The sequence below is a fragment of the Conger conger genome, chromosome 9 (assembly GCF_963514075.1).
Source record: "Conger conger chromosome 9, fConCon1.1, whole genome shotgun sequence".
Lineage (NCBI taxonomy): Eukaryota > Metazoa > Chordata > Actinopteri > Anguilliformes > Congridae > Conger > Conger conger.
In genome coordinates, this window is record NC_083768.1 from 6,470,472 (window position 1) to 6,496,762 (window position 26,291).

The window sequence follows — 26,291 nt, forward strand, 5'->3', positions numbered from 1 at the left end:
TCTGGTCCATATGCTATAGTTCTTGCCATTGTCGTCTTGCAGCAGTTGGATCAGGTAGTATTTGTTGTTATTGAACTGAAGGTTGGTCTGTAACGGACAGCACAAATGAGGGTTAACACAACACAAACAACACGAGCAGCAGAAACAACACTGTACCACTGCACGGGTAAAAACAAATCACTCACAAATCATACTGCGTTAAAAACCGTACTGCTCACACAAATGCAGCATGTTAACACTACACAACCAAACGATACAAGCACACTGAGAAACAGCACTGCGTCACAGTACAGCGGAAAATAACTGACCCACGGTATTAAAAATAACACCGCTTACCTGGTTCAACATTATATCGTAGACATCCGCTCCTTCACAGTACACATGGGCCTGAAAGAGAGGACAGAAAGATGGGGCAGAGAGAGAAAGAACAAACACCTGTTTAACTTTGCTAATGAACACAGAAAATACAAAAGCAAAGCCCCGCGGTTCTGTGTTCTGCCAATCCTAGTAACAACAGTGAGCAACAGTGCCATCTAGTGGAAGATGGTAGAAGGTACTTCCACCATCCTCCACTAGATGGCACTGTTGCTCACTGTACGGGCTCCGTGGTACAGGCAGAACTCAAACGCAAGCGTCTTTGCAAATTTCAGTCTCATGCGTTTGTCATTTTCCCGTCGTGCGCCCAGGCTGTTTAAATAGAAAATTAACTTGAGTCTTGAGAGTTTGTGAGGTCAGCAGTATCGTTGGCGTGTAGCTATTTTGAGGCAGCTGATTGACCAACAAAAACCTGGTCAAAAGTCATATTGCAGTGTCATCCATGCAAAAAAAAAAAAGACTACAATGTGAAATATTATAGTTTCTGAAAATATGTGAAAGTACATAACCGTTCGTCATAATATCAGAATTATATAATCGCAGCAACGATGGATGAAATTTCATAATCATTTGACCAATCATGATGACAGGAATCAGAATTAGTAATATCATAATCAGTACAGTGGGGCCAGTTTTATTTTCACAGTGAAATTTTCAATCGATATGGTCACAGGATATACCTTCTAAAAGTGTTAGAACTCACAGCTCCAGCCGTATAAACAATTTATATACCACAGTTATTTATATACAACTTATTTTGTACCAATGGGTGGCAGAACAAGCTCCAGGGGACCTCACCTGCATTTCGAAACCCACAGGCAAAACAAATCAGGGCCGGTGTTCTTTTCACGACAAGGATCCAGCAAACCAAATCCGTTATAGTCTCTAATTCCAAGACCTTGCTAACTGGGAGAAACAGTGATAGAATGTCTATCGTTCACTTAAAGTTTCTCTGGAGGAATTGTTGCCCGTTTTGCCACTGCAGTCCATAGGAATGCTGTTATCTATGTTTTGTATAGGCTCTCTGGAACACGATGAGTCCACCTACGAGGGTCTCTGACCAGTACTGGTAACGCAGTCTCTCGGGATAGGCAACACCCACCTCGTGCCCAAGCAACTACAGTGTAGCTTCCGCTCAGCAGAGAACCCACTAGGGGTATGCATTAAAGTGAGAAATTCTGAGCATTTTAGCGAATGAAATTACTTTTCCAACAGTGTATATAGTTTGTTAGGAACCTTATTTTTTTTAGCCTAAGTATCGGAACCGGAACCGTTACCCACAGGGACAAAAACGTTTCTTGAGACAGTTCTGATGCCTAGAAAGGCATTTGCAAACAGAAAACATGTTGTGTGGATGCCCAAGCCTAAAGAGGAGACTGGAGACCCATGTTAATCGATGGAAAACGCGCCGTGACAGAACGGACGTTTTCGAGGGCTGTAAACGAGCTCCGGACGTTTGGATGAGTCAGGTGCAGCGTTACAATGCAGCCCTCAGAAGGTTGGGGCCTTTGCTGTGGCCCTGTGCTGCATTGACCAGGCGTCAGAAACACGCGGGAGGAGACACTATGGCGCCATGCTGGACTGTGCGTGCTGACGCCAATCACCAGTGAGGGAGTGAGGGACCAGGGCTCCATTTCCAGCCGAGTCAGCAAACTGAACGGTTTATTTGTAAAATAAAAAAAATAAAAAATAAAACTCCAAATGTTCAGCAATGTTATGCATTTATTTGTCCATTTTACATGACATTAATGCTTTTTTTTTTTTTTTTTTTACAATTATTTTTCAAATACAGTCCCGCGGATTCACTGAGCATGATGACTTTGTAAATCTCAATATTATAAATATTAGATTAGATTAGATATTAAATATTATAAATAATATTTAAAAAAAAGTTTTTTCTATAAACAAGGTTCCATACTTTCGGCAATTAAAAAGCCTTACGCGTTACGCCACGGCTGGCAAAAAAAACCCCCCCAAAAAAAACATTTCAGAAACTAAAAGTGTAAGTTGTGAATTTAAAACGGTTTAAAAAAAGAGAAAAAATCAGTTCAGAGGCGCACTTCCGTAATCTGGTCGTCGTCCTCCGGAGGTTCCCAGGCGGGGGGCAGGAGGCCGGGGCGGGCCAGGGGGGGGTGCAGCAGGAGCAGGTGGGCGTGGGCGTGGGCGGGCGACGGAGGGGGCGAAGGTCGGGTCGTAGGCGGCGGCGGTGGTGGGGGAGGCGCCGTCCCAGAATGCACCGCGGGAACGAGTCGCTCCACCGCGTCGGCGAGCCTCCCCAGGTTATCGGCGACGCGGGCGAGGGGACGCAGGAGCGCCTCCAGGCGGCCGAGCCGGGCGTTAACGCGGCAGACCCTGCGCCGCACGTCGCCAAGCTCCCGCTCCAGCGCGTCCAACCCGGCCCGCCGCGCTCCGCCCTCGCGGTGCATTCTGGGACGGCTCCGCTGTCTTCTCCACCTCGGCGGCGGTTGTTGTTGTTCCTCCTGCGTTTGCACCTCGATCTCCGGTCGCACGTCCGTCCGCGGTCTTAAATCCGTCTCTTCGTCCTCCGCAATCGCCAGCGGCTCCTGCCAACTTGGCCCGGGCTCAGCATCCTGACCCGGGGGAGCTGTGCGACATTCACGGTTCATTGGCTTCGTTACGGGAGGGGGGTCAACGGAAATTAAACTATCTTCACAACAAGCCTGCACGGTTTGTTAGGAGGGGCGCAAATATGACCCCGCAGCAACTTGATCGACACGATTTTTTAGGTAAGGGGACTCAGTGCATCGTGAAATCACTTGTTTCACCTAAATTTGATGAGATTCAGTCCATTTAATTAAATTAAATAATACACAAATGAGACAGGAGAAATTGATGTACTCACTATTGGTGGAATATAGACAATTACTAAACTTAAAAGTTCTTGAAGTCAAAAGTTTTCTAAAAGTGCCTTGTTTAAGTTTCTTATTGTAATCGTTATTTTAAATCACTTATAACTGACTCAAATAGATGCAGTTGAATTGCCAGCTTAAGACTGATGCATCACGATGCACTGGTGCATTTTTACACCTGTGTCAATTCAACATTATTTTGTTCCGCATCGTAACAGATTTTAATGAGATTTCATGAAAATCTGGCCCTTAAATCCAAATCCAGCCCTGGTTTTCTTTTCTCCTGGGTAATTAGTGCAACTGATTGGCCAGACTGTCTTCACACCTGACTCCCAGGTAAAGGGAGGGTGGAAAACCAGGTCTCTGCCCTTGAGGACAGTGAGCTGATTCCTGCAATAAAGCTTTAGGTTTGTATCGGAGCAATTGAAATCGGTATATAATATTTATCGATGAGATGGGCTTTTAATTCCCCTGTAAAATAACTTTGCCCACACTTCTTTCGATCTATAACAAACAATGAAAAGATGTCTGATTGTTTCCTTAACCTAGCAATTTGGCATTCAGGAGCCTCACATTTGTGGTTCATTGCTGTTTTTGGGGGTATTTGCTTCACTTATAATAATGATGTGGTACAGCAACATTGTAAGGAATTAGTGATACAAAACCACGTGATGCTACTTCAAATAAGTAACAATATCTCGTCAACAACTCAAATATCCAAGACCAAATTTTCGGGGATTTTGTGGTGACATTATAATCTAACTTTGGTGAAAATTTCATCCATTTTAAAATATAGGTATTTTTGCAAATCAGATTTCAAAATTACACTAATTTATAACTCTGTTACCTTTCATTTTGGGGTGAACAGAGCTTAAGACAGAGCTGGTGAAGGCCTATGAACTGATATAAGGACCATGACCATGACCTACAGCAATGGAGATCGGGTCAGTCAGTCATGGAGTCATGCAAATAAATGCAAACTTTGATAGCCCACATGTCCCGGATTAACAATCCGAGACAAGTGTAATTACTGTTCCAGGGATTCCTGATAGGGACAAATCGGCACGCCAAATCTCACTAAAATCCGCGAAGACGCGATCCAAAAAAACGTGTCGAATTGGAATCACCCAGCCCCACCCCACCCCCCCACCCCCTTCGTTTGTCTCTACCCATTTAACTTAATCTCGTGGCATTACCTGGGAGGCCCACCTCTATCCCCCCGAACCCCTGGACGCCGTCGGGGCAGAGCGCGGACACGGCGGCGTCCTCGTCCGAGCCCGTCGCCGACGGCGCCCCCGCGGCCAGCTGCCTCCGGTGGGCGGCGAGCCTCTGCTTGCCGCGCCGGCGGACGTCGTTGTAGCGCTTGCGACACGCCGCGGCCGTCCTCCCGACGCCCGAGAACGAGGACACGCTCGCCGCGATCTCCTCCCACGCCCGCCGCACCTCGGGCTGCCGCGGGGGGAAGCCGCCGCCGCCGCCGTAGATCAGCGACTCGCGCGACCTCACCTCCCGCGCGAGGAGGTCCGTCTCCTCCCCCGAGAAACGCTCTCTCCGGCCCGGCAAATGCGCCGCGGTTACATTAGCCGGCCGCCACGCTCCCGCCGCCGCGGGCTTTCCGAGAAAGGGAATGGGGGAGACGAGACTCTGATTGGTTTTTATTGCAAGTTTTTTTACGGCCCCAAAAAGCAACGCCTACGATCAATTGATCGAGCAACAACCCATTTTAAACTTTGTGCTCAAAGTTATCTGCCGTTAAAAAAAAAAAAGAAAGGAGGAATGGATTTATACACGTCTGAAGTGCACTTGCATGCGTTTTAGGTGGTTAAAATAGAGCCCTAAAGATGTTACACTAAAGGTGCTTGCCATAAGTTCGGGCATCGCAGACTTCACCGTGACTGCTCCCACTTCAGGGCCCCCAAAGCTGTCACTCACCAAGAGAAATATGCCTGTCCTCCAATCAGCTCCAATCTCTCCTGTAGTACTGCGTGTGGAATGTGGGGTGTACAATAGTCATTGACTCTCTTGTAGTAGGGTGTACAATTGTCACTGCCTCTCCTGTAGTACTGCGTGTGGAATGTGGGGTGTACAACAGTCATTAACTCTCTTGTAGTAGGGTGTACAATTGTCACTGCCTCTCCTGTAGTACTGCGTGTGAAATGTGGGGTGTACAATATTCATTGACTCTCTTGTAGTCGGGTGTACAATTGTCACTGCCTCTCCTGTAGTACTGCGTGTGGAATGTGGGGTGTACAATAGTCATTAACTCTCTTGTAGTAGGGTGTACAATAGTCACTGACTCTCCTGCAGCACGGCGTGACTTGGGGGCAAGCTGTGTATGTACAGAGCATTAATGACCTGAGAGTGCAGGGCGGGGCTAAAACTGGAAAAAGGAAGTACCTTTCCCAGCTTGGCTGTGCATTCGGAGTCCACCGGAGCCTTCCCCTTCATTACCATCGTCTTCACAACCTCTGCACGTACGTACACACACACACACACACACACACACACAAACAAACAAAAAGCATTGTCAAAATAATCTTTGCACACATACAGAACTGCCCACATAATGTTTGCAAACACACACACACAGAGCATTGTCAACATCATAACATCATAGGGTGGCCTGTAGCGTAGTGGTTAAGGTGAATGACTGGGACACGCAAGGTAGGTGGTTCTAATCCCGGTGTAGCCACAATAAAATCCGCACAGCCGTTGGGCCCTTGAGCAAGGCCCTTAACCCTGCATTGCTCCAGGGGAGGATTGTCTCCTGCTTAGTCTAATCAAGTGTATGTTGCTCTGGATAAGAGCGTCTGCCAAATGCCAATAATGTAATGTAATGTAATATCCCTGCATGCACACAAAGTTCTCCTTACAAACTCTGCACGTTTACACACACCCACACACACACACACACACACACACACACACACAGTACACAGAAAGCACCCATCAGTGCTGTGGGTCCCAGGGCGCTTACCCTTGCTGTCAGAGTCTTCAGTGGTGATGTCCGTGCCCCGACTCTTTTTGGCAACTGGCTCCTCCTCTGGCTCCTCCTCCTCCTTAATGGGGGCAGGGCCAGCATTCTGATTGGCCAGGCCTCCGGCTTCACCTGCGCTCTCTGTCAGAGGAAATCAGGTTTTGGTCATGCCTGGGGTGTGTCCCAATACTCCTATATGGAGCTATGGGGGGAGCAGATGAGTGGAGGAAAGGAGGATGCATTGTTCATGTATTGGGTTGCGCGTCTGATTTGATTAGATTTTTTTATTGTTTACTCTGTTGTTATGTTTTTTTTTGCTTATTTTTTGCTTATTTTTGATGTGACTGCAAAAGTAAGCCAGACTTTGTTTTGAACTTATGATTATTAAAATAGGGTTGTAGAAGTTGGAGCGGCATGAGTGTGTGAGTGAATGGTGTGTGTGCCCTGCGATGGACTGGCGGCCTGTCCAGGGCGTATTCCTGCCTTTCGCCAAATGTATGCTGGGATAGGCTCCAGCCCCCCTGCGACCCTGTTCAGGATAAGCGGGTTAAGATAATGGATGGATGGATGGATGGATGGGTTTTAGAATTCAAATGTCACACACCTTGTTTCAGCGCGTGGGAGCGGATCTGCCTCTGGAACTTGGTGGTGGTGTTCGTCTGGATCATCTTCTTCAAGTCCACTTTGTACTTGGAGCCGTTGCTCAGAGTCAGAGACACTGAGGCCCGGCCGGCCTGGAACGCCGCGTCCAGCTGGGAACACTCAGCAGGGGGGAACGCCTCCCACTCCCCATCACCCACCTCCCACTGCCAAACTATATGAGAGAGGGAGAGGGAGACTACAGTATATGAACAATGCATATATAATTAACAAGTACAGTATAGATACTCTGACTAGGCACGACAGTACATGAACTGCATCGAGAGAGAGTTTAAGTTACGATTTATTCGAGAGTATGAAAAAGTCAAATCTGACCAGATCTGATCGTACGAACATTATAGTAGCTCCGATGTTAAACAATGTATTCCACTTAACTCTACGTAGAAAACAAATGAATTAATATAGCGTATTATTAAGTATAGATCTCAAAACCGAAACACAATGAAGAGCCACACATTTGCCAGTTAGCTAGCTTAATAGCGACCAATCCAGTTTGTCATCGTTGTATTGCCAAGTTAGCCAACTTACCACAGGTCGTAGGCTCACTCTCTCCAAGTTCTTTATTTTCTTCCAGCTTGTTACGGGCACTTCTGGTACGCCTCATTTCTCCGCACAGTGGAGACACCAAAGCGCTCTAAACTACAGCTAGCTATTAATAGTGAACTGTAACTTCGGGTTTGTTTTTAGCTGAAAACCCGGTTGTGATGTTGATTGCGCTTGTGGCACGAGCGGAGAGGAGGGAAAACCCAACAGCACCCGCCCACACCGAACCCAGCTCTGTGATTGGTCGACGCCCTGGCCAGGCTTGGCTATGGCGGGCTCTAACTGGTGGAAAAGTAGGAAATCGACGTTGTTCGGAAACGAGTCATGGGCGAGGAAAGACGCTCTGGGAAAGCCACAGGAAAGCTTATTGTGATGGTAATGCACAAAAAACACGTTCAACTATATTTTACACACCGTCTAGTTATGGTTAACAATAGTCCCCACATTGTTGCCATTTCTTTGCTTTCCGAGATCTGATTTATTGGATTTCTGATTTTGAATTTGGTTGGCTGGTTTCGCGCACCCTGAATTGAAATTTAATTCTTCAGTCTCATGTTTTGGAAATTATGTGTAAATAATGTCATTTTCTTCCGTTAATCATGTTGGTGATGTGGGTTTGTTTTTCTGTGAATGTTTGTTATTTAGTTTTGTCAATGATATATCTTGCTGGTGATTTCTTTTGTTTATATTGACTGCAATTAGGGGTGATTTTAAAAGAAAAAAGTTTAAAACTCTTAAAATATTTTTTGGATACCAATAAATACAATTTTGCATGAGCAATGTCCCAAATTGCATTTTTATTATTATTATGATTATTATTATACAATGATGTATCACCGCGCTCACAGCAGCAAATGTACAGTGCTTCTCGTTTGCTCAGAGAAAGTGTCAAGTCGGACCCATTTAGATGACGGACCAACTTCGGGCCACGGGCAAATAGTGCAGGCAGACATTTCCACATTTTAAAAAAGACACTTTTGATTTTGTTCACTTTCGGTTTACAATTGTCCCTTTTTCCTGAGTGATATCACTGGAGCTACTTCACAACTGACAACTTTACAGCGAACTGAACCTCGGATCTTTCAGTTTCAGCAAGAAACAGCCGGAGATGGCGGCGCTATGCAGTCGTCGTTGCTTCTACGTCGTCCGTCAGCCTCATATTATTCTGAGGATCAATAACAGAGTGAGTGATATAAAATATATGTATGATGTCTATAAAGTAAGGTTAAAAAACCAAAAAGGCTGGAGGGAGAGTAGTCTGAATTGGGTTCTGGAAGTGTTTTCCAGCTTACACATCGCACTCATACGCCAGCCGCGAGCGTTTCCAAGCCGACGTGCTTGCATCCACCGAGGAGCACTCGTAACTGTGCAGATCGGCTTCTCCTGCATTGACAGCTCGCCATTGGCCCATATCTCTGTGCACTCGCTCACCCGCATCAGGTGATACCCTGCTAGGGTAGCTATTGGCTCGTTTCTCAGACCTTCCCCGAGGTGATTGGAGTGACTGGCACTCAGCACGTGACCTCTACAGTAAGCTTCCGTCCAGCCATTGGATGGCGTGTGACGGACAGACGCTTATATACCACCGAGTACCGTCGTCTACGTCGTTCATGGTTTTAATTCTGCGAGTTTTTAATTGTTATTTTGTAATTGTTATTTCTGTCTGTAGGCTACAACACAGAAGTATTTCCCCTATAATGAATTATTGGCCTAAAAATGTGAAAGCTACCTTCATGTGAATTTATACCGACTTCAATCCTGAACGCTGTGGTTTATGGGAAGGCATGCAAATCGCTTCCCTGTGATTGGTGGGATGCATTTTCTGTCAGTCGTCTTTTAGTGACAGTAATGTGTGACCCGTTTCTTTTAGAAATGAATAAATAAACCGTGCTTCTGAAATGTATCGGGATGATATGGCCCATAGAAGTATTCACATTTTGGGATATTACGAATTTCATATTGCATGCCGTGTAGTGTTACTCCTATATGTTGGATACTCCTGTCCAGACACGCATCTCTTTTGATATTCAGAAATTCCAATTGTTTTAATTTCATAATTGTGTTAAATATTCATATCCCAAAATGTGTGCCGTTATCCCATTAACCACCCCTCATCTTGGTGTTTTTTTGTATATTCCACATTCAGCTTTTGTCAAAGCTGAATCTGTAGCTTTAAAGACTGTCAGAACCAAGTTGCTTTTGAAGTTCCCTTCATCCTCAATGGTTAAAACAGTAGTTCTCTGTCCAGAATAATAAAATACATGTATGTGGGTCTATAGCTGCTGGCAAATTTTTGTTTGTTTTGTTGCTGTACGGAGTCAGGTATGCGTGTCCCATATGAAATGATATTGGCACACAGAATCGTTTTGGTGTTTTATGTTTCTTTAGTGGCAGAGTGCAGTGGCGAGTCCCCAGATGCAGGACTTCCTCAATGGCGCCCCCCACAGGAAGCACCCGGGCGTGACGGCGCTGAAAAGCGTCTCCCTTCCAGAGGAACTGCAGAGAGCGGCGCTAACGGTTATACACGGTGAGGGACGCACAGTGATGATGTCATTGCGCGTCGTACACGGTGAGGGACGCACAGTGATGATGTCATTGCGCGTCGTACACGGTGAGGGACGCGCAGTGATGATGTTATTGCGCGTCGTACACGGTGAGGGACGCACAGTGATGATGTTATTGTGCGTCGTACACGGTGAGGGACGCACAGTGATGATGTTATTGTACGTGGTACACGGTGAGGGACGCACAGTGATGATGTTATTGCGCATCGTACACGGTGAGGGACGCACAGCGATGATGTTATTGCGCATCGTACACGGTGAGGGACGCACAGTGATGATGTTATTGTGTGTCGTACACGGTGAGGGACGCACAGTGATGATGTTATTGTGTGTCGTACACGGTGAGGGACGCTCAGTGATGATGTTATTGTGTGTCGTACACGGTGAGGGACGCACAGTGATGATGTTATTGCGCGTCGTACACGGTGAGGGACGCACAGTGATGATGTGCAAGCACATGCACAAGTATGACTGCGCATACACGTACAGAACAATATGCATGCGTGTGCATGCCGGTCCTGTAATGAACACAGTGCGCTGTCTCCTCCCTTCCTGCAGAGGCAGCAGTGAAACAGCTGGCTGAGAAGGCGCACAGACTCACCAACTTCCTGTGGAGCAGGCAGAGGCAACCAGAAGACTTGGCACTGAGGAAGAAAGCGGTGGCTTTGGAGAAAACTTTCTGGGAGAAAGAGAAGGAGAGTGGCAGAGGTGGGGGTTGGGGGGGGTAAGAAAAGGGGGAGGGGAGACTTGATGGGTTTCTGCCTTTATTTACACACAGATTCTATGATTTTTGTATGTAGACTCTTTTTAATGTGAATGGAATGATCATCTCGAGCAGTGAGGCAGGAGAGAGAGAAGGGAGGTGAGACAGTTATGAGATGGGGGAGAAAGCAACAAGACAGGGTTGAGACAAGGAGAAAGGAACTTTCTCAAAATCAAAAAACCTTTTTGATTTTAGCTTATCAGGGTCTCGGTGATGTAGCAGTAAAACCGGGTAAGAGGATGATTGGATATTTAGCTAAAAGTATTGGTTATAAATCAAAGGAGGTTGTATTGAAGTGAGACTTAGAGAATTGTATGCAGTTCCCAGCACCACTCTTACAGATGAGATATAGAAGCTCTTGGAAAAAAGTACTGAGAAGGGCAACTAAATTGGTTCCCGGTATGAAACCTAAAAGTTAAAAGATCTAGAATTGACATAGTATCAGTATCATAGTTTCATACAAAGAGTTGTCAGTGTGTGGAACAGCCTGCCAGGTAAAGTTGTAGAGTGCTGGATATTCTCTAGTCTGTAGACGAAGGAGCGCGGTTGAGTTACCAGCCTTTTCTTTTCTTGTCATCCTACTTTCTGCACGAGGTAAATGTAAATGTATTGGCTGACACAGGGGCTCGTTGTGATGATGTAAAAAGTGACAGATTGATACGGTGGCCTCCTTTTGATGAGTAAACCCAAAAGATCTATGCAGTATAATTGACGGTTCCTTCAGAGATAAAGGTCTATTAGCTGTTATATGTCACATATCAATAAGGCATATTAATGGTTTCTCACAGAATCTCCCAGAAGCTATGTAACTGTGTGTTTGTGTGTGTGTGTGTGTGTGCTCAGATGGAGACCCCTATTTACTGAAGACTGAAATTCAGAAGATGGTTCTTTCAGAACTGAAGAAAACAACGTATCATTGGACACCACTGAGGTAGCTGTACAATCTTTCCCTGCCATTGTAGCATCTATAATCACTGTGTGTTTACACTGAACCCATTAGCATAGCGTCTGTAATCGCTGGGTGTTTACACTGAACCCATTAGCATAGCGTCTGTAATCGCTGGGTGTTTACACTGAACCCATTAGTATAGCGTCTGTAATCGCTGGGTGTTTACACTGAACCCATTAGTATAGCGTCTGTAATCGCTGGGTGTTTACACTGACCCTGTCACAGTGTAGTGTCTGTAATCGCTGTCTGTGACTCTCAGGTACAGTGACGATGTTGCCATGGTGTATTTGGCAGCGAGGGTTGCCGGGGGTTACGCTGCAGTGAGGAGAGTTTTGAATGAGGTGAAGTATTAATCAATATAGAATATTTGTGTTCATATTAATATACGTGACTGGGAAATGTGGATTTATCAAAAGAGGGAAGAAAATGTGTCAAATAACATGACTTTTGCACATGTTTTTTTGTTCCTGTAAGAATCATTAAAGGGATAGAGCCTGCACATGAAGGGAAACCTGGATAAATTATAGAGAGAAAAATCGACGCAGGATGCTCAAAATTGATAGTTGGGCCTAAATGAAAATAGTTATCACGAAGGGCATCATTTGTTCTCGCACCCTCTCCAGATAAAGAAGAGAGACCCTTCCTTCTCCCCTCGCTCTCTGCTGGACTTTGGGTCAGGTGTGGGAACGGTGTTGTGGTGAGTAACTGCGTAAATATTCGTAACTCATCTCAGCACTGCTCGTGGTGTGTGACTGTGGTACTGTCCTGTAACATGGCTGTGCTGCAGTGTGTTGCGACTGCGCGTTTGTCAGACGTGGGTCAAATAATTGTAATTGTTTTGGATTCAAATACTTTTTCGTGAGCTTGGTTGATCTTGCCTGTTGCAGTTGAGCCAACCAAGAGAACCAGAAGGCATTTGAATACAAATGAATTATGTATTTGACCCTGGTCTGGTTTTAGTGTCACTGATTGCGCTGTAGTGTGACCGTGCTGTAGTGTGTATTCTGACTGTGCTGCAGTCAGACTGTGCCACTGTAACCCTCCTCCAGGGCGGCGCACACACTGTGGGGTGACTCTCTGGGGGAGGCTGTATGTGTGGACAGCTCTGGGGCCATGAACTCACTGGCAGAACGGCTCCTCAGAGGTATATACACACACACGCACATATACACACACATGCACACACATGCACACACAGACACATGCACAAACACACAGGCTACAGACAGTACACACACACTCTTTCTCACTCTCCCTCTCCCTCTCTTGCACATACACGCACACACACACACACACACACACACATACATACTCTCTCAAGCACTGTAAGCACTCACTCCTCTATCATACACATACACGCACACAGTAACACACATCCACACACCGTAACCACTGGTGTGATGAAGACGATTAAGGATTGACTTGCTTCAGTTGAGACGTGTGTGTCTGTGTGCAGGAGGCAGCGAAACGGGAGATCCCACGATCAAACAGGCCTACTTCCGGCAGTTCCTCCCTGTCACTCCAAAGGTAAGAGTGTTTGTGTGCGTGTGTGTGTGTGTGAATGAGAGAAGAGTGTGTGTTGCATGTTTTTGCATATTAATAAGCAATAATTCATTATCATCTTCTTGCTAAATTCCACTCTTAATTTTGGTGCCATTTCAAATTTTTACCAGACACTAATTCCCTGTGCTTCTCTGATCTGGAGCCTGTGTGTCTGACTCTGTGCTGGGTCCTGGCAGGTGCAATTTGACCTGGTGGTGAGTGCGTTTTCACTGTCAGAGCTGCCCACTCTCAAGGAGAGGAAAGATACCATCCATACACTGTGGAGAAAGACACAGTCCTACCTGGTTAGTGCGCACACCCTACACAAACACTTACTTATACACACATAGACACACACACTCACTTACACAAACACACACACATACTCCGCACACACTCAGTTTTTTCAAACGCTCAGATAAGTTGCTCAGATTGTGTGCTAAATATGTGTAATATAATGTATGTAGTGTGCATCTTTAGTGTTTTGTTGTGGTTGTGTTGTACATTGGTGCTGTGTGTAAATGTTGCAGGTGCTGGTGGAAAACGGGACGAAAGATGGTCATCAGATTCTCATGGAGGCCAGAGACACACTTCTGACGGTGAGGAACACACAGACACACACACATCCATCCATCCATCCATCCATTATCTTAACCCGCTTATCCTGAACAGGGTCACAGGGGGGCTGGAGCCTATCCCAGGATACATTGGGCGAAAGGCAGGAATACACCCTGGACAGGTCGCCAGTCTATCACAGGGCACACACACCATTCACTCACACACTCATACCTACGGGCAATTTAGACTCTCCAATCAGCCTAACGTGCATGTCTTTGGACTGTGGGAGGAAACCGGAGTACCCGGAGGAAACCCACGCAGACACGGGGAGAACATGCAAACTTCGCACAGAGAGGCCCCGGCCGACGGGGATTCGAACCCAGGACCTCCTTGCTGTGAGGCGGCAGTGCTACCCACTGCACCATCCGTGCCGCCAGACACACACACACACACATACTTATAAATGCAGATTTATAGAAAATTATCACGGGAGAATAATCGATGAGGAGAGTATCCTGGCCTTGCGCACACCAAGGGTTTCCGCTGCAGTGAGCCCTATTCTTGTAATGCGCTGTACCATGGTTACTGTTACCAGTAGAGCAATGGGATGAAACTCTTAAGTTGAGGTGACGTCACTATGTTCTTGACCTATCACAGGAAGAAGATAAGGTGACCTTTGACTCCAGAAGAGCCTCTGTGTTCGCTCCGGTGTGTATGACCTCGACGAGTTACTCATGTGAACCATATCTCTTGTTTAACACTGAGGGAGCTTTCAACATGTTCTTCAGACACCAGTGTGAGGAGCTAGAAATATTCAGTATCGGAGGAATCGTTTTGACAGATGGGATTCGGTGTGAGAGAACCCCAAAGAGCTAGTCTTTGATCTGAATATTAGGATTGCTAGACATTGAATCAGTATAGGATTATGGAGAGATGCCACTTGGCTACTGTAGACACAGCCTTGGGGAAGAGGCTAGTGTATTCTTGCATGTTGCATGTGTAGTCATGCTAATGGAGATGTAGCTACAGTCAGTGTGTTCATGCAACTGGAGATGAAGCTACCAGACCTGGGTCAAAAGGGATTTAAATCCAAAACAATTCTGTATTTGACCCAAGTCTGATAGTTACAGTGGGTGTGAGTCTTACTTTTTGTCTGATTTTGTGTTTCTCAGTGCCCGCACCAGTTGACCTGCCCCAAACTTAAACGGCACACCCAGCTGCCCTGCAACTTTCCCCAACCCTACCAACCCCTGCCCCTGCGTGGGGTAAGAGAACGCTGAGGCACTCCTGTCTGTCAGTCAGTCAGTCAGTCAGTCAGTGAGAGATGGACAGACTCCACAGTGGAGTTGAGTTTTGCAGAGTACTAAGTGCAATGGAAGAGAAAGAGAATAGAAATGATGAATTATACTCTACTCTCTCTCCTCCTCTCCCTCTTTTTTATGTTTCCTCTACTTTTTCAATTCAGCATGCTTTATTCACATGAAATAGACAAAGTAAACATTAGCAAAGGTCACCTTACAGGTTCAACTAGTATTGAAGACTGCTGACCAAATACTATAATCCACTGTAATACATTAAATGTTGCTAATGTCCTCTCTTCTCTTTCTCAGAGTGGCGATCGTGACATAGAAAAGTTCAGTTATCTGGTCCTGGCGCGGGCGGGGCAGGGGGCGGGGCAGGAGGCGGGGTCTGACTGGGCGCGGCTGACTGGCCCAGTGCTCCGCCGGTCCCGACACGTCCACTGTGACCTCTGCTTCAGCGACGGAGAGCTCAGGCGTGTCATCGTGACCGCCCATCGACACGGCAGGTACACAGCACTCACCTATACCACACCTGTACCACACAGGTACACAGCACTCACCTGTACCACACCTGTACCACACAGGTAGATACTGCACTCACCTGTACCACACCTGTACCACACAGGTAGATACTGCACACACCAGTACCACATGGGTACATAAATACTGCATTCACCTGTACCACACAGGTAGATAATGCACACACCTGTACCACATGAGTACATAAATACTGCACTCACCCTTTACCACACAAGGAGATACTGCACTCACCTGTAGCGGTTAATCTCTGGTTTGTTTTTTCCCTCATAGAGACCTGTACCGCTGTGCCAGACGCAGTCATTGGGGCGATCGCCTGCCAATCATCTTGCAAGAGGACCCCGCCCCTGCAGAATGAGCAGCCAATGAGAATGCACTGCAGTGCATATGGCTTTGCATTCAAAACTCCGCCTTCACCTCCTCTCCACCCAGGCAGAGGGAGACACCGGGAGACTCTGGCCTGTTGCTTCACAGAGAACCAATCAGGGACAGCCAGGGGAGGGAGGCTGAGTGAGACAGTGGGGAGCTGCTGGGCTCCTTTCACAGCACCACCTCCTGGAGTGGAGGATAAACTGAGGCAGGAGGATGGAAGATGTTTTGGGTGTCTTATCCAGGTTATACTCCTGTGTTCCCCTGTCACATCTCTCTCTCTCACACACACACACACTCATTGTCTTCTGACATCACAGCCTTGAGCTCACCTGTTTCACTGTGTACGTAAATAACCAATTAAATGCACATAGGAATACGAGTCGTGTGTGTTCATTAAACACCTATACACACACACACACCTGTGCCACACAGGTATGCACAAACACACACGCTGTACATACACGGATTACTGCCCCCTCAAATCACAGTAAGATACAGATATATTGACACTGACGCTGAGCACTGTGTCAGAAAAACAGTTTATTGGACAGCGAAAATAAACACTTTGAGGCGATTCATGTTCCAACCTGGAGGGTGCAGTGTTCACACATTTGTTTATTGCATCATGAGAACCACAGAGGTGTATGAAATAGACAACTGATCAGAGTGGTGCAGAGGGCCTTTTACACAGTATCGAAAGCGCATTCAAACAGGTGGGAATGAGGTTTTTTTGGTGTGTCCGAGAAGATTTGTGGGACCGGTTGATGGCATCTCGGGTGGAGGCTTGAGCGGGGTTGCAGGACGGAGGTATTATCAGCAGAGCTGAAGCCGTCCTGGGCGGGGTGTTGGCCATTACCTCCCCACTATCTCCTCCAGGGCGGCCTGCAGGTGGGGGTACTGGTACTGGTAGCCCGTCTCCAGAGTCCTCTTGGGCTCCACCCGCTGGCCCTCCGTGAGCACCACGGCCCGCTCCGCGCCCATCAGCGCCCGCAGGACGAAGCCCGGGACGGGGAACAGGGTGGGGCGGCGCAGGGCGCGGCCCAACGCCCCGGTGAACTCCCGGTTGGTGTCGAGGGCGGGGGCCACCCCGTTCAGGACCTCCGGACCGTCCCGGCCCGAGGGGGGAGCCGTGGTGCACTCCAGGGAGTGGGCGATGATCCCCGCCAGGTCCGACACGTGGATCCAGGGGAAGGGCTGCTGCCCCGAGCCCAACGGGCCCCCCAGGCCCAGCCAGAACGGGGTCAGCATCTGCCTCATGGCCCCCCCGTCCCGCCCCAGCACCACCCCTGGTGCGGGACGTTCAAAAACAAAGACCCGTCAGTAAGAGTGGAGACGCATGTGGACCTGGGTCATATACTTTCACATTTTACAGAGAAAGCATCGAAAAATTCCTGCAGATTACTTTTCACCCAAGATTCCTGTATGTGACCACTTTGGTTGGGTGGTTTTTCAGTTTTTACTGGCATCTACAGAACAATAGCAGGAGTGCACAACAAAGGTCAATACAAAACACAAAAAATTTTATTTTAGTCATATCTTCTCAGATCTTATTTCTACTCAGGTCTCAGTCTTAGTCATTTCAACATTTGCCAATGGGGTAACACACCTTTTAAGCAAAAGAATAATTTAAAACATGCTAATACTGTCTACTTGAGGGGAAAAAGTCTCATAACAAGACTAACACTGCAAACAACAATGTTTGCTCTTCATTATTTCAGTAACCAAATTATTTATTTGATCTGACATTCATGACACGTTCTGAGTAAAACCCCAGAACAGCTCTTTCACCTGCAGTCCGTGTTCCAGTTCTGGAAGGGTTCCGGGTTTTACCCGGTGCAGTTATTCAGCTCAGTAATCCTGCTTTGTGATACAGGCCCCAGCTAACTCAGTAATCCTGCTGTGTGATACAGGCCCCAGCTAACTCAGTAATCCTGCTGTGTGATACAGGCCCCAGCTAACTCAGTAATCCTGCTGTGTGATACAGGCCCCAGATAACTCAGTAATCCTGCTTTGTGATACAGGGCCCAGCTAACTCAGTAATCATGCTGTGTGATACAGGGCCCAGCTAACTCAGTAATCCTGCTGTGTGATACAGGGCCCAGCAAACTCAGTAATCCTGCTTTGTGATACAGGGCCCAGCTAACTCAGTAATCCTGCTGTGTGATACAGGGCCCAGCAAACTCAGTAATCCTGCTTTGTGATACAGGCCCCAATGCTCTATGCTAACATTCTTTCCAAATGTAAAAAAATAAATAAAACACACTAATTCAATTAGTACACATGTTCCTAAATTATTTTTCCTGTTAGCACACATTCATTTTCAGAAGCACACATTCGCTCCCAAAGAGCCCTGTAAAATTAAGTAAGAATTATTGGTGGGAGCAAAACCCAGTGTATACATCAGCCTCCCTAGCACTGGAGTTGTGTACCCCTGATCTAAAGCATTTCAGATATACATCTGGCCCAGGTCTGTCCTGAGACTGTCCCAGGACACAAACACTCACCTGGCCTGATCACCACCTGTCTGGTTTTCGTGGCGACGTCTTCAGGGAGACGTCCCACCCCTTCCCAGTCCTTCACCAATTGGGACAAGAGGTCAAAGGGCGTCCAATCACTGTCCTCCGTGTACAGAGCAGTCGGGCTTGGCCTGTAACAGGCTGAGTGGCACACGGAAAATCTGTATATTGCACATACTGCTAAAATAATTATCAAATGCAATACAGGTGTGACATGCTCCCAGGAAAAAGTGTCACCACTGTAATCTATTGGGTGCTGATGAGGCAACCAATCGGCTGCAAGATCGTACAGCTTCCATGTGATCACGTGATATGCTTTTGTCAATGATATTGAAACTGCAAGGTCTTGCTACTGATTGGCTGTCTTCTCAACACCCAACAGATAAAACTGGCATGTTTACTACCACCTCAGCTATAATTAAATAGCTGCAAGGTCTTGCTACTGATTGGCTGTCTTCTCAACACCCAACAGATAACACTGGCATGTTTACTACCACCTCAGCTATAATTAAATACTAAAAATAAGGTGAAACACCACTTGGTGGCAGTGATCATTATCACACTCGATAATTATCTTTCTGGTCTATTCCTAAGCCATTGGTCATATGCCACTCACTCCTGGCCCTGGAAAGCCCTTCTTGCCTAAATGTCAGCGACCGATTCGACCAAAAAAAGCAGGTCACGTGAGTTAACTGTGCAATTATCTGCTTTAATTGATCAGTTAAGTGCTGAGTAGGAACGAAAGTCAGCACACCCTGCGTCTCTCCACGACCACGAGTGAGGACCCCAGCACACCCTGCGGCTCTCCAGGACCAGGAGTGAGGACCCCAGCACACCCTGCGGCTCTCCACGACCACGAGTGACGACCACTGCTACACAGTATGGCTGTGACGTGCCGTAGCTGTGAGGTGTCACAGCCGGTGTCACCGAGACTCACCCACGCCAGTGACCAGGACCCAGGACCGGGGGGGTGTGGGGGCAGAACCTATGGCCCGGGCAAGAGCTCTGGTCGTATCAATCCGACTGGAGAACAGGTCCTGCTTATAACTCTCATTCCACCTGCAGAGAGAGAGAGAGAGAGGGATGGGGGGAGAGGAGAGAATAGAAAGAATGGAAGGATGGAGGGCAGGAGAGAGAAAGGGAAGGAGGAATAGAGGAATCAGTAAGGTGGCTAAGACTGCTTGACTGGGACCCAGAAGGTTGTTCGTTCAAATCTCAGTGCAATACAATGACACAATAAGTAGCTGTAGGCCCCGCATTGCTCCAGGGGCGGATTGGCCCCGGCTTAGTCAACTGTAAGTTGCTTTGGATAAAAAGCATCAGCGAAATAACTAATGTCATATAGAGGGGAGAGAGGCAAGGAGCATATTTGAAAAATATTTTGAAAAAACTAGCCGCACAACATTGCAGATGATTGTGCACTAAAAGGACCACAGTGAGAGAGAAAGGGCTGTGTGCTGTAGTGTACTGCATGAAGGTGAGTACAGTACAGGTGAGTACTCTGTCCAGGTAAGTAAGTATGTAACACTAATGTGCTGCATATGCACGGGCAGTACCAAACTATGTGGGTCGATCTGGAACACTCCCTGGTGTCATCGCCATGACTTGACCTTTGACCTTATATGTACAGCAAGCCCACGGTCCTATCCAAGTACTTTTCCCCCACTGTGTCACTGATCTAAATGACAGCTGGATTGGCCCGTCTATGTTCTACAGGTCAGTCGAAAGGATGAGACTCTCACCAGCGCAGGGGGTTCATGAGATTCTCACCGGCCAGATTAACAGCGCCCTCGCATGGCGGGAGGCCGCCGGCGTCCAAATCCTCCTGCAATCAAACAGACGAGGGAGGGAGTAAAAGACTGAGAAGGAATTTCGGTTGATTTAACATGACTTGATCATGAGAAATGGAGTGAGAGATTTAGCGGGTGAGAGAGAGAGATGGAGAGAGTGTGAGAGATGGAGAGAGGGAGAAAGATTAGAGATAGAGAGATGACATTCGACAGATGAGTGCATCTGCGTCTCTGGCGGCCATCTTACCCATGTGATCCTGTCGGGGCCGGCGTGACGGGAAATCAGGGTGACCTCGTGACCTTTACCGCGCAGCAACCGGGTTAGCTCACGACCCACAAACCCAGAACCCCCACCTGTGACAACACAGCCATCATCATCAACATCATCATCATCATCACATCAAAACCCAGAACAACCACCTGCGACAACACAGCCATCATCATTATCATCATCCGCACAGCAAAACACAGAACCTCCACCTGTGACAAAACAGCCATCATCATCATCATCATCATCATCATCCGCACAGCAAAACACAGAACCTCCACCTGTGACAAAACAGCCATCATCATCATCATCATCATCATCCGCACAGCAAAACACAGAACATCCACCTGCGACAAAACAGCCATCATCATCATCATCATCATCCTCACAGCAAAACCCAGAACCTCCACCTGCAACAAGACAGCCACCATCATCATCGCCTTCATGATTATCATCATCATAACTGACTGACAGGAATCCCTGAGAAATGAATGTTTATGAAACAAGGTTCAATGTTATTATCAGTGTTGTGCAGTCAGGGAAGAAACACGATATCACTGCCTTGACAGTGACCTGCACAGAAAGCATTCATATGTGACTGATATCTATCAGTGACCAAAAAGCATTTCCACCATGCATAAAATCATTGCAAAAATTATTTTAAATGTTACAGGGTGATCATAAACAATTAATTAACTATGTTTACTGTACTTGAGGTCCAGGTTAGTATACTCTAAAGTTATGAAAACAATAAACCAACCCATTCGGGTGATAAGCGGAGCAGTGTACCTGCACAAATCTACACTTTATTAAAGACCTCCTGTGAACAGCACAGCTCTATTATTCAGTCACTGTAGGTTTGTTAATGTTGCGATAATAATATGCAACACGAAGACCCTGTTCTGCATGCCATACATGCCAGCCAGTGGGAATGATTGTCAAGGTTGCAGCGACCTTCGCGAAAAAGTGCAACATGCGCAAATGCATGGGATTAAACAGTTACCATAAACTGCACTTTAATGGTAAGAGCGCGCGGTGGTTTGGCATTGACGTAGCTTAGGCACAACGACCTAACGTAGCACACAAGCAAAACATAATAATTGCACACCATATATACCGCTTTGATTTCCAATGTGAAGCAACGCTTAAAGCGACGTAGCTACCTATAATAACTCTCATTCTGTCCGTTTCAGCTTTCCGGGTATGACTGAACCATTGGGTCAGATGGAGTTCCGTTCATTTGTCAGCATAGACTGTATAAAAAGGTTGTCAGTCACCGCTGAGCTCAACAACGTGAAAACAATTCAACTTCCGTCTATGACGCCCGATCAGTCACATGGTGCTCGAAGAAGTTGGAGCAAATGGATGGAGCCTACCGCCATATTTGTGAGGACTATACTGATAGCTGTGAATTCAATTATTATAATTAAGCAAGAATGTAAAGAGATATAGAATAAGCTTTTCCATATAAATATAATATTTAGCCTCTTAGCCAGGTTGTTGTTGTAGTGCTTCCAATGACGTCTTAAAAATATTTTCATCCATTCATATAGTTGATAGGGATGTTTAACAGGGCAGACCCTTCACAGATAAAGTATTGTAAGTCCTATGTCAGTAGGCCTACGTAAAATAAAAGTGTAATTCCCATTATTATTCACTATAATTTCCAAATACAGACATAATAAATTAAAGTCAAACAATAAATACAAATAAACATTAAAAAGCTTCAATGAAACTCCATGCCGAACGTGGAAATTGGGAGAGGGTGTTCAGGAGCAAATAACGGTTCATTTCAGTGAACAATTGGAGCCAATTCGCCTCAGCCACAGAGCCATTCACTTGGCTTCCCTGGGCTAGCAAAACCATCTATGGTAGAAGTAAGCGCAACAACTTGAAAAGGGTTGATGGTATTTGGCATTTGAGTGTATTTTTTCCATTAATTGGAGTTCATTCTAAAGGGACTTTAAGCCCGTGAAATAGTTAGACCAGTGTTGCTATTGGGTGTATCCGCCATAAAAAGAAAACAGACTAATATGATTTTGTTTTACAGTTGTGGTCAAACGGACTGCGTGTTCCAACTTCCCCACTCTATGCGTTAGAGAAAGCTTCACACCAAATCTGGATTCATCTTGCTTTAAAATAGAGAAAGTAAAATGATACAGGAGTACTAGCCTTCTGAAACGTGCAAACAGAGGCCCTGGTGGAACCTGACACAAACGGGATCCAAATGAACAGCTCATTTTGACTATAAGCGGACAAATAATTCGAATACATTTTCGAATCAGTAATAACTGATAACGGTAAAATTCAAATGTGTAAATATACAGTACTAACGAGGTACACGGCATTAATTTACTCTGAAACTATTGATATTAATGCAGCTGCCGACCTGTTTACCCTGCGAGCGTATGTATCCGGAAGCTCAAAGCAAACACGTGGTTTGATAAGGAGATAATAAAAGACGCTCTTGCCGTTCTCTGGTCTTTCCGTCCAACCTCGTGGGAGAGCGGGTCGTGTTTGGGTGTTACAATGCTAGCTAGCCAAGTGGGTAACGTTAGGCCAAGTAGTTTGCGGCATGGCGTTTTTCTTTATGGTTTAAAACCTACAAACATTTTTTTTTTTTTAATCTAGTTTTACCTGTAACTCGTAATACTTTAATGAATTCAACTAAATTAATAAAATTATTTATCAACCGTATTGCTTCTAACGTTGGACTAGTTAGTGAACTGGCAAGCGAATGTATAAATCCGGTTTATCAAATTTGCTATCGGCTTGTGTTCGCTTGCCCAGATTGATATATTTATCAGCCTTAGTTGCTGTAATGTTAGCTAACGTAATTCTTGTCTGGACGGACATCCCGGTGGTACCGAGCGAGGTAAGTGTGTTTTTTGAAGAACTCAAGTTTATGCGAGTTTATGCATTGTGTTAGTGTGATTCAAGAAAGCGAATCGGGGACGATCGCGGCTACTTACGTTTTTTGTAACTAGGATAGCAGGTGCATAATTGTTTCCAGATGTTAGCCTTGATGCACTGTTATGGGCTTTTACATACGCCATGCAAGTGTACGTATTCTGTCGAGACCTGTAAATCTCCGACGTTAAGCAAAACGCATTTAGCCCCGTTGTAACCACCGGATGCTTTAGCAAAAAGGAAAGGTACATGCACGCAACTGCATTCTCAAAGTGGTCAAACGCGTGTCGTGTACAGACTATATTAGAGGGGCGCTTCTAATATACATATTAGATTAGATTACTTGGACATTTTGGCGTCCTCATGTTTTGTGACCGTGTGGCCAAGACCCGGAATGATGATCTGCATGTGAGTCCGTGTTTCAGATGAGTCCTGTGATTATTATTCACTGCGCTGACCGGGTCTGGCCGCCAAGAGGCGCCGCTACCTGTTGACCGGGTTTTCTTGAGCGGGATAATTTGCATCTAAATGTGTAAATATTGAAACGCAAATGCTTGTATTCAGAATATTTATATTTCTTATCCTTTTTTGCAGATCTCCAGCTACTCTGGCCACCTGGTAGGTTGCTTACATGGGTCCCCTTAATAGTGTAACCGCTTGAAGATAATGCTTGGGGTAATTCGGTGTTCTCAACACTTTGGGCTGTATCATCATGTATTTTAATGATATTTGACATGCTGCATTTGGCCTAATGAGAAACCACTGGAAGTTGAATCATACTGGTCTTGGATTGTTAATCTGGGAGATATAGGCTAACCGTTTGCGCCAATTTGTGATTCCATGACTGACGTGTTCGGTTTCCATCACTGTGGGTTGTAGAGAAATGGTTAGTTTAAAAAAACAAAAAAACAAAAAAAAAACAGCCCTGGTTCTTTTCTCCCGGGTAATTAGTGCTATTGATTGACCAGACTGTCTTCACACCTGACTCCCAGGTAAAGGTAGGATGGAACATCAGGAATTGGTATCTATGAATCAGTGGGATTCTACTTCAGAATGTCTGCAATGACAAATAAAAAAATATTCTGGAGATGGTGTTGACCTTACGTCTATGAAAATGTAATCCATTTTTAAATGGTTGTGCTGTGACTCAGATTTCCATATTATAATTACTCCTAATTCTGTTTACTTTAAATTTTGGGGTGAACATAATGTGCATCTTCGAGCTGGCGAATACCTAATAGTGATACAAGAACCTTTTCTCTGTGACCTATAGTAATGGAGATGATGCAAATCGGTCATAGTCATGCAAATTGGCACAAATTAACTGTTGGCTCATGTCTTGGATTATAAATCTGGGGGAATTCATGTAATTTATTCCAGTGGATTCTTGTGGCCAAATCATCAAAGTCTCTATGCTGTCCAAGTGTTCAGTTGACATGGAATTACCCCATAATACTGTGGCCTGTGTCCATCAGAAGCATGGGTGTGCTGTCCAGTCCTGGAGGGCCGTGGTGTCTACTGGTCTGGCGTTTCAGAATTAGTCTTGTTGGCTAAAGAGTCCACACCTTGTTCTCAAGGCCTTAATTGGCTGCTTACTGAAAGGAAACTAAATGCCAGCAGACCGTCACCCTCCAGGACCGGAGTTGACGCCCCTGATCTGGAGTATTAAGGGGTCAAATGTAACATTGGGGGGGGGGTTGTTGTGCCGCTGGCCAGTGGGACCTTGCTGTGATGAGTTGCATCTCCGTGTTTCACCTGACAAATACCATGATTTTACACATGCACTGAGCAAGTCTACTGACTGTCCACAGTCCACAATAAAACCTGTCCCAGCTCTGTACTCAAGTGTCCTCTCCTTCCTCAGGTGTAGGGGTGCCCTCGTGTGGATGGAGTCTGCAACAAGCTGCAGAAAATGAGGACAAAATCGGTATTGATGTGTTACGAACTAGTGGAGCACTTGGGGGTGATTTGTCAGACTTGGTTTTTTTGGGGGTTTTTTTGTATGAAAATAAACTTTTGATATAGAATTAATTGTGTGGGTGTGTTATTCACTGTTCAATCCCCTTTGGTTGAATTTGATATAGAATTAATTGTGTGGGTGTGTTATTCACTGTTCAATCCCCTTTGGTTGGAAGTGATCGGTTTCTCTGGGATTTGAAGACTTGCACTCCAGAATATGGCTGTCTGGGGAAAAAGCTTGCTTACTCAGAGGGCAGGTGTAAACTGAGTGCATTGGGAATGTCAAGTAGGTGAGCAGTTCTAAATTTAGTGTTGAAGCGTGCTCTTCCAGTGTGCTTCGCCGGGAACACATGCATATAGTCAGACTTACTGCAGTGTGACATCCTCCGTGCCATTTTGTAACGGTACGGTGGGAGTGTGATAAGGTCTGTATATGAGCATGTGTGCACTCAACCAGTCTGCCAAAGGCCAGGAAGAAACGGCAGCCGCTCCATGTGGGGTTTGGTTACGAATTGGCCTATTTGAGTAACTGTCAACCAATGAATGCGGCCTTCATTGATTCCAATTACTCATTCGGCCATGTACATTGAACCGCATTAAAGCACAGAATATGAGCAACGGTTTAGAGTCGCAACATTTCACTTAATGTACGTTGTGCACCGTGCAAACAAAGCGCTAATTCAGCAAATTATTGAACTCATTGTATAATCAAGATCTGAGGCTAAATTAAAAACTGGGATACACATGGACCCCCCATGGCACTGATTTGAAGACTGGGTTTGTTACATCCATTTGTCCAAGTACAAAATGAGTCAAAATCTTAGCTTCTGACTGTAA

The 26,291-nt window shown here is 46.0% G+C and overlaps 3 protein-coding genes and 1 long non-coding RNA gene across 4 annotated transcripts in view; 2 read left to right on the top strand and 2 right to left on the bottom strand.

The window, feature by feature from the left end:
• Positions 1-7,647, bottom strand: part of parp2 (poly (ADP-ribose) polymerase 2) — a 17,115-nt gene extending 9,468 nt beyond the window's left edge. The window contains exons 1-6 of the mRNA XM_061255103.1: positions 7,411-7,647; positions 6,827-7,036; positions 6,223-6,363; positions 5,643-5,713; positions 337-387; positions 1-87 (exon numbers count right to left, since the gene is read on the bottom strand). The exon at positions 1-87 is cut by the window's left edge and continues 10 nt beyond it. Coding sequence (XP_061111087.1) covers positions 1-87; positions 337-387; positions 5,643-5,713; positions 6,223-6,363; positions 6,827-7,036; positions 7,411-7,486 — 636 coding nt within the window. The 5' untranslated portion in view covers positions 7,487-7,647. The remainder of the gene's footprint in view (positions 88-336; positions 388-5,642; positions 5,714-6,222; positions 6,364-6,826; positions 7,037-7,410) is intronic.
• Positions 7,648-8,333: 686 nt separating this feature from the next.
• Positions 8,334-16,298, top strand: mettl17 (methyltransferase like 17). Its single transcript, XM_061255545.1, has 14 exons — positions 8,334-8,608; positions 9,814-9,952; positions 10,548-10,697; positions 11,596-11,683; positions 11,961-12,042; positions 12,325-12,398; positions 12,751-12,845; positions 13,158-13,228; positions 13,441-13,548; positions 13,774-13,842; positions 14,459-14,509; positions 14,974-15,066; positions 15,412-15,608; positions 15,913-16,298. The coding sequence occupies exons 1-14, from the start codon at positions 8,534-8,536 to the stop codon at positions 15,995-15,997; spliced, it is 1,377 nt and encodes a 458-aa protein (XP_061111529.1). The 5' UTR covers positions 8,334-8,533; the 3' UTR covers positions 15,998-16,298.
• Positions 16,299-16,531: 233 nt separating this feature from the next.
• Positions 16,532-22,928, bottom strand: sdr39u1 (short chain dehydrogenase/reductase family 39U, member 1). The gene is made up of 6 exons (XM_061256134.1): positions 21,749-22,928; positions 20,565-20,671; positions 20,270-20,352; positions 19,465-19,586; positions 18,516-18,668; positions 16,532-17,297 (listed from the first exon to the last, which is right to left on the bottom strand). The coding sequence occupies exons 1-6, from the start codon at positions 21,762-21,764 to the stop codon at positions 16,864-16,866; spliced, it is 915 nt and encodes a 304-aa protein (XP_061112118.1). The 5' UTR covers positions 21,765-22,928; the 3' UTR covers positions 16,532-16,863.
• A 157-nt stretch (positions 22,929-23,085) lies between these two features.
• Positions 23,086-25,522, top strand: LOC133137791 (uncharacterized). The gene is made up of 3 exons (XR_009709621.1): positions 23,086-23,460; positions 24,090-24,113; positions 25,360-25,522. It is a non-coding gene; the product is annotated as an uncharacterized LOC133137791 (long non-coding RNA).
• The last annotated feature ends 769 nt before the right edge of the window (positions 25,523-26,291 follow it).

Excerpts from the sequence above, each read along its gene's own strand:
- mettl17 (XM_061255545.1), top strand. The coding sequence starts at position 8,534 with ATGGCGGCGCTATGCAGTCGTCGTTGCTTCTACGTCGTCCGTCAGCCT. Across the intron at positions 8,609-9,813 it reads TTCTGAGGATCAATAACAGA|TGGCAGAGTGCAGTGGCGAG; the intron begins GTGAGTGATATA and ends ATGTTTCTTTAG. Across the intron at positions 14,510-14,973 it reads GAGCCTCTGTGTTCGCTCCG|TGCCCGCACCAGTTGACCTG; the intron begins GTGTGTATGACC and ends TGTGTTTCTCAG.
- sdr39u1 (XM_061256134.1), bottom strand. Across the intron at positions 20,353-20,564 it reads GCCCCGACAGGATCACATGG|GAGGATTTGGACGCCGGCGG; the intron begins GTAAGATGGCCG and ends GTTTGATTGCAG. Across the intron at positions 18,669-19,464 it reads GGTCCTGGTCACTGGCGTGG|CCTGTTACAGGCCAAGCCCG; the intron begins GTGAGTCTCGGT and ends TGTGCCACTCAG.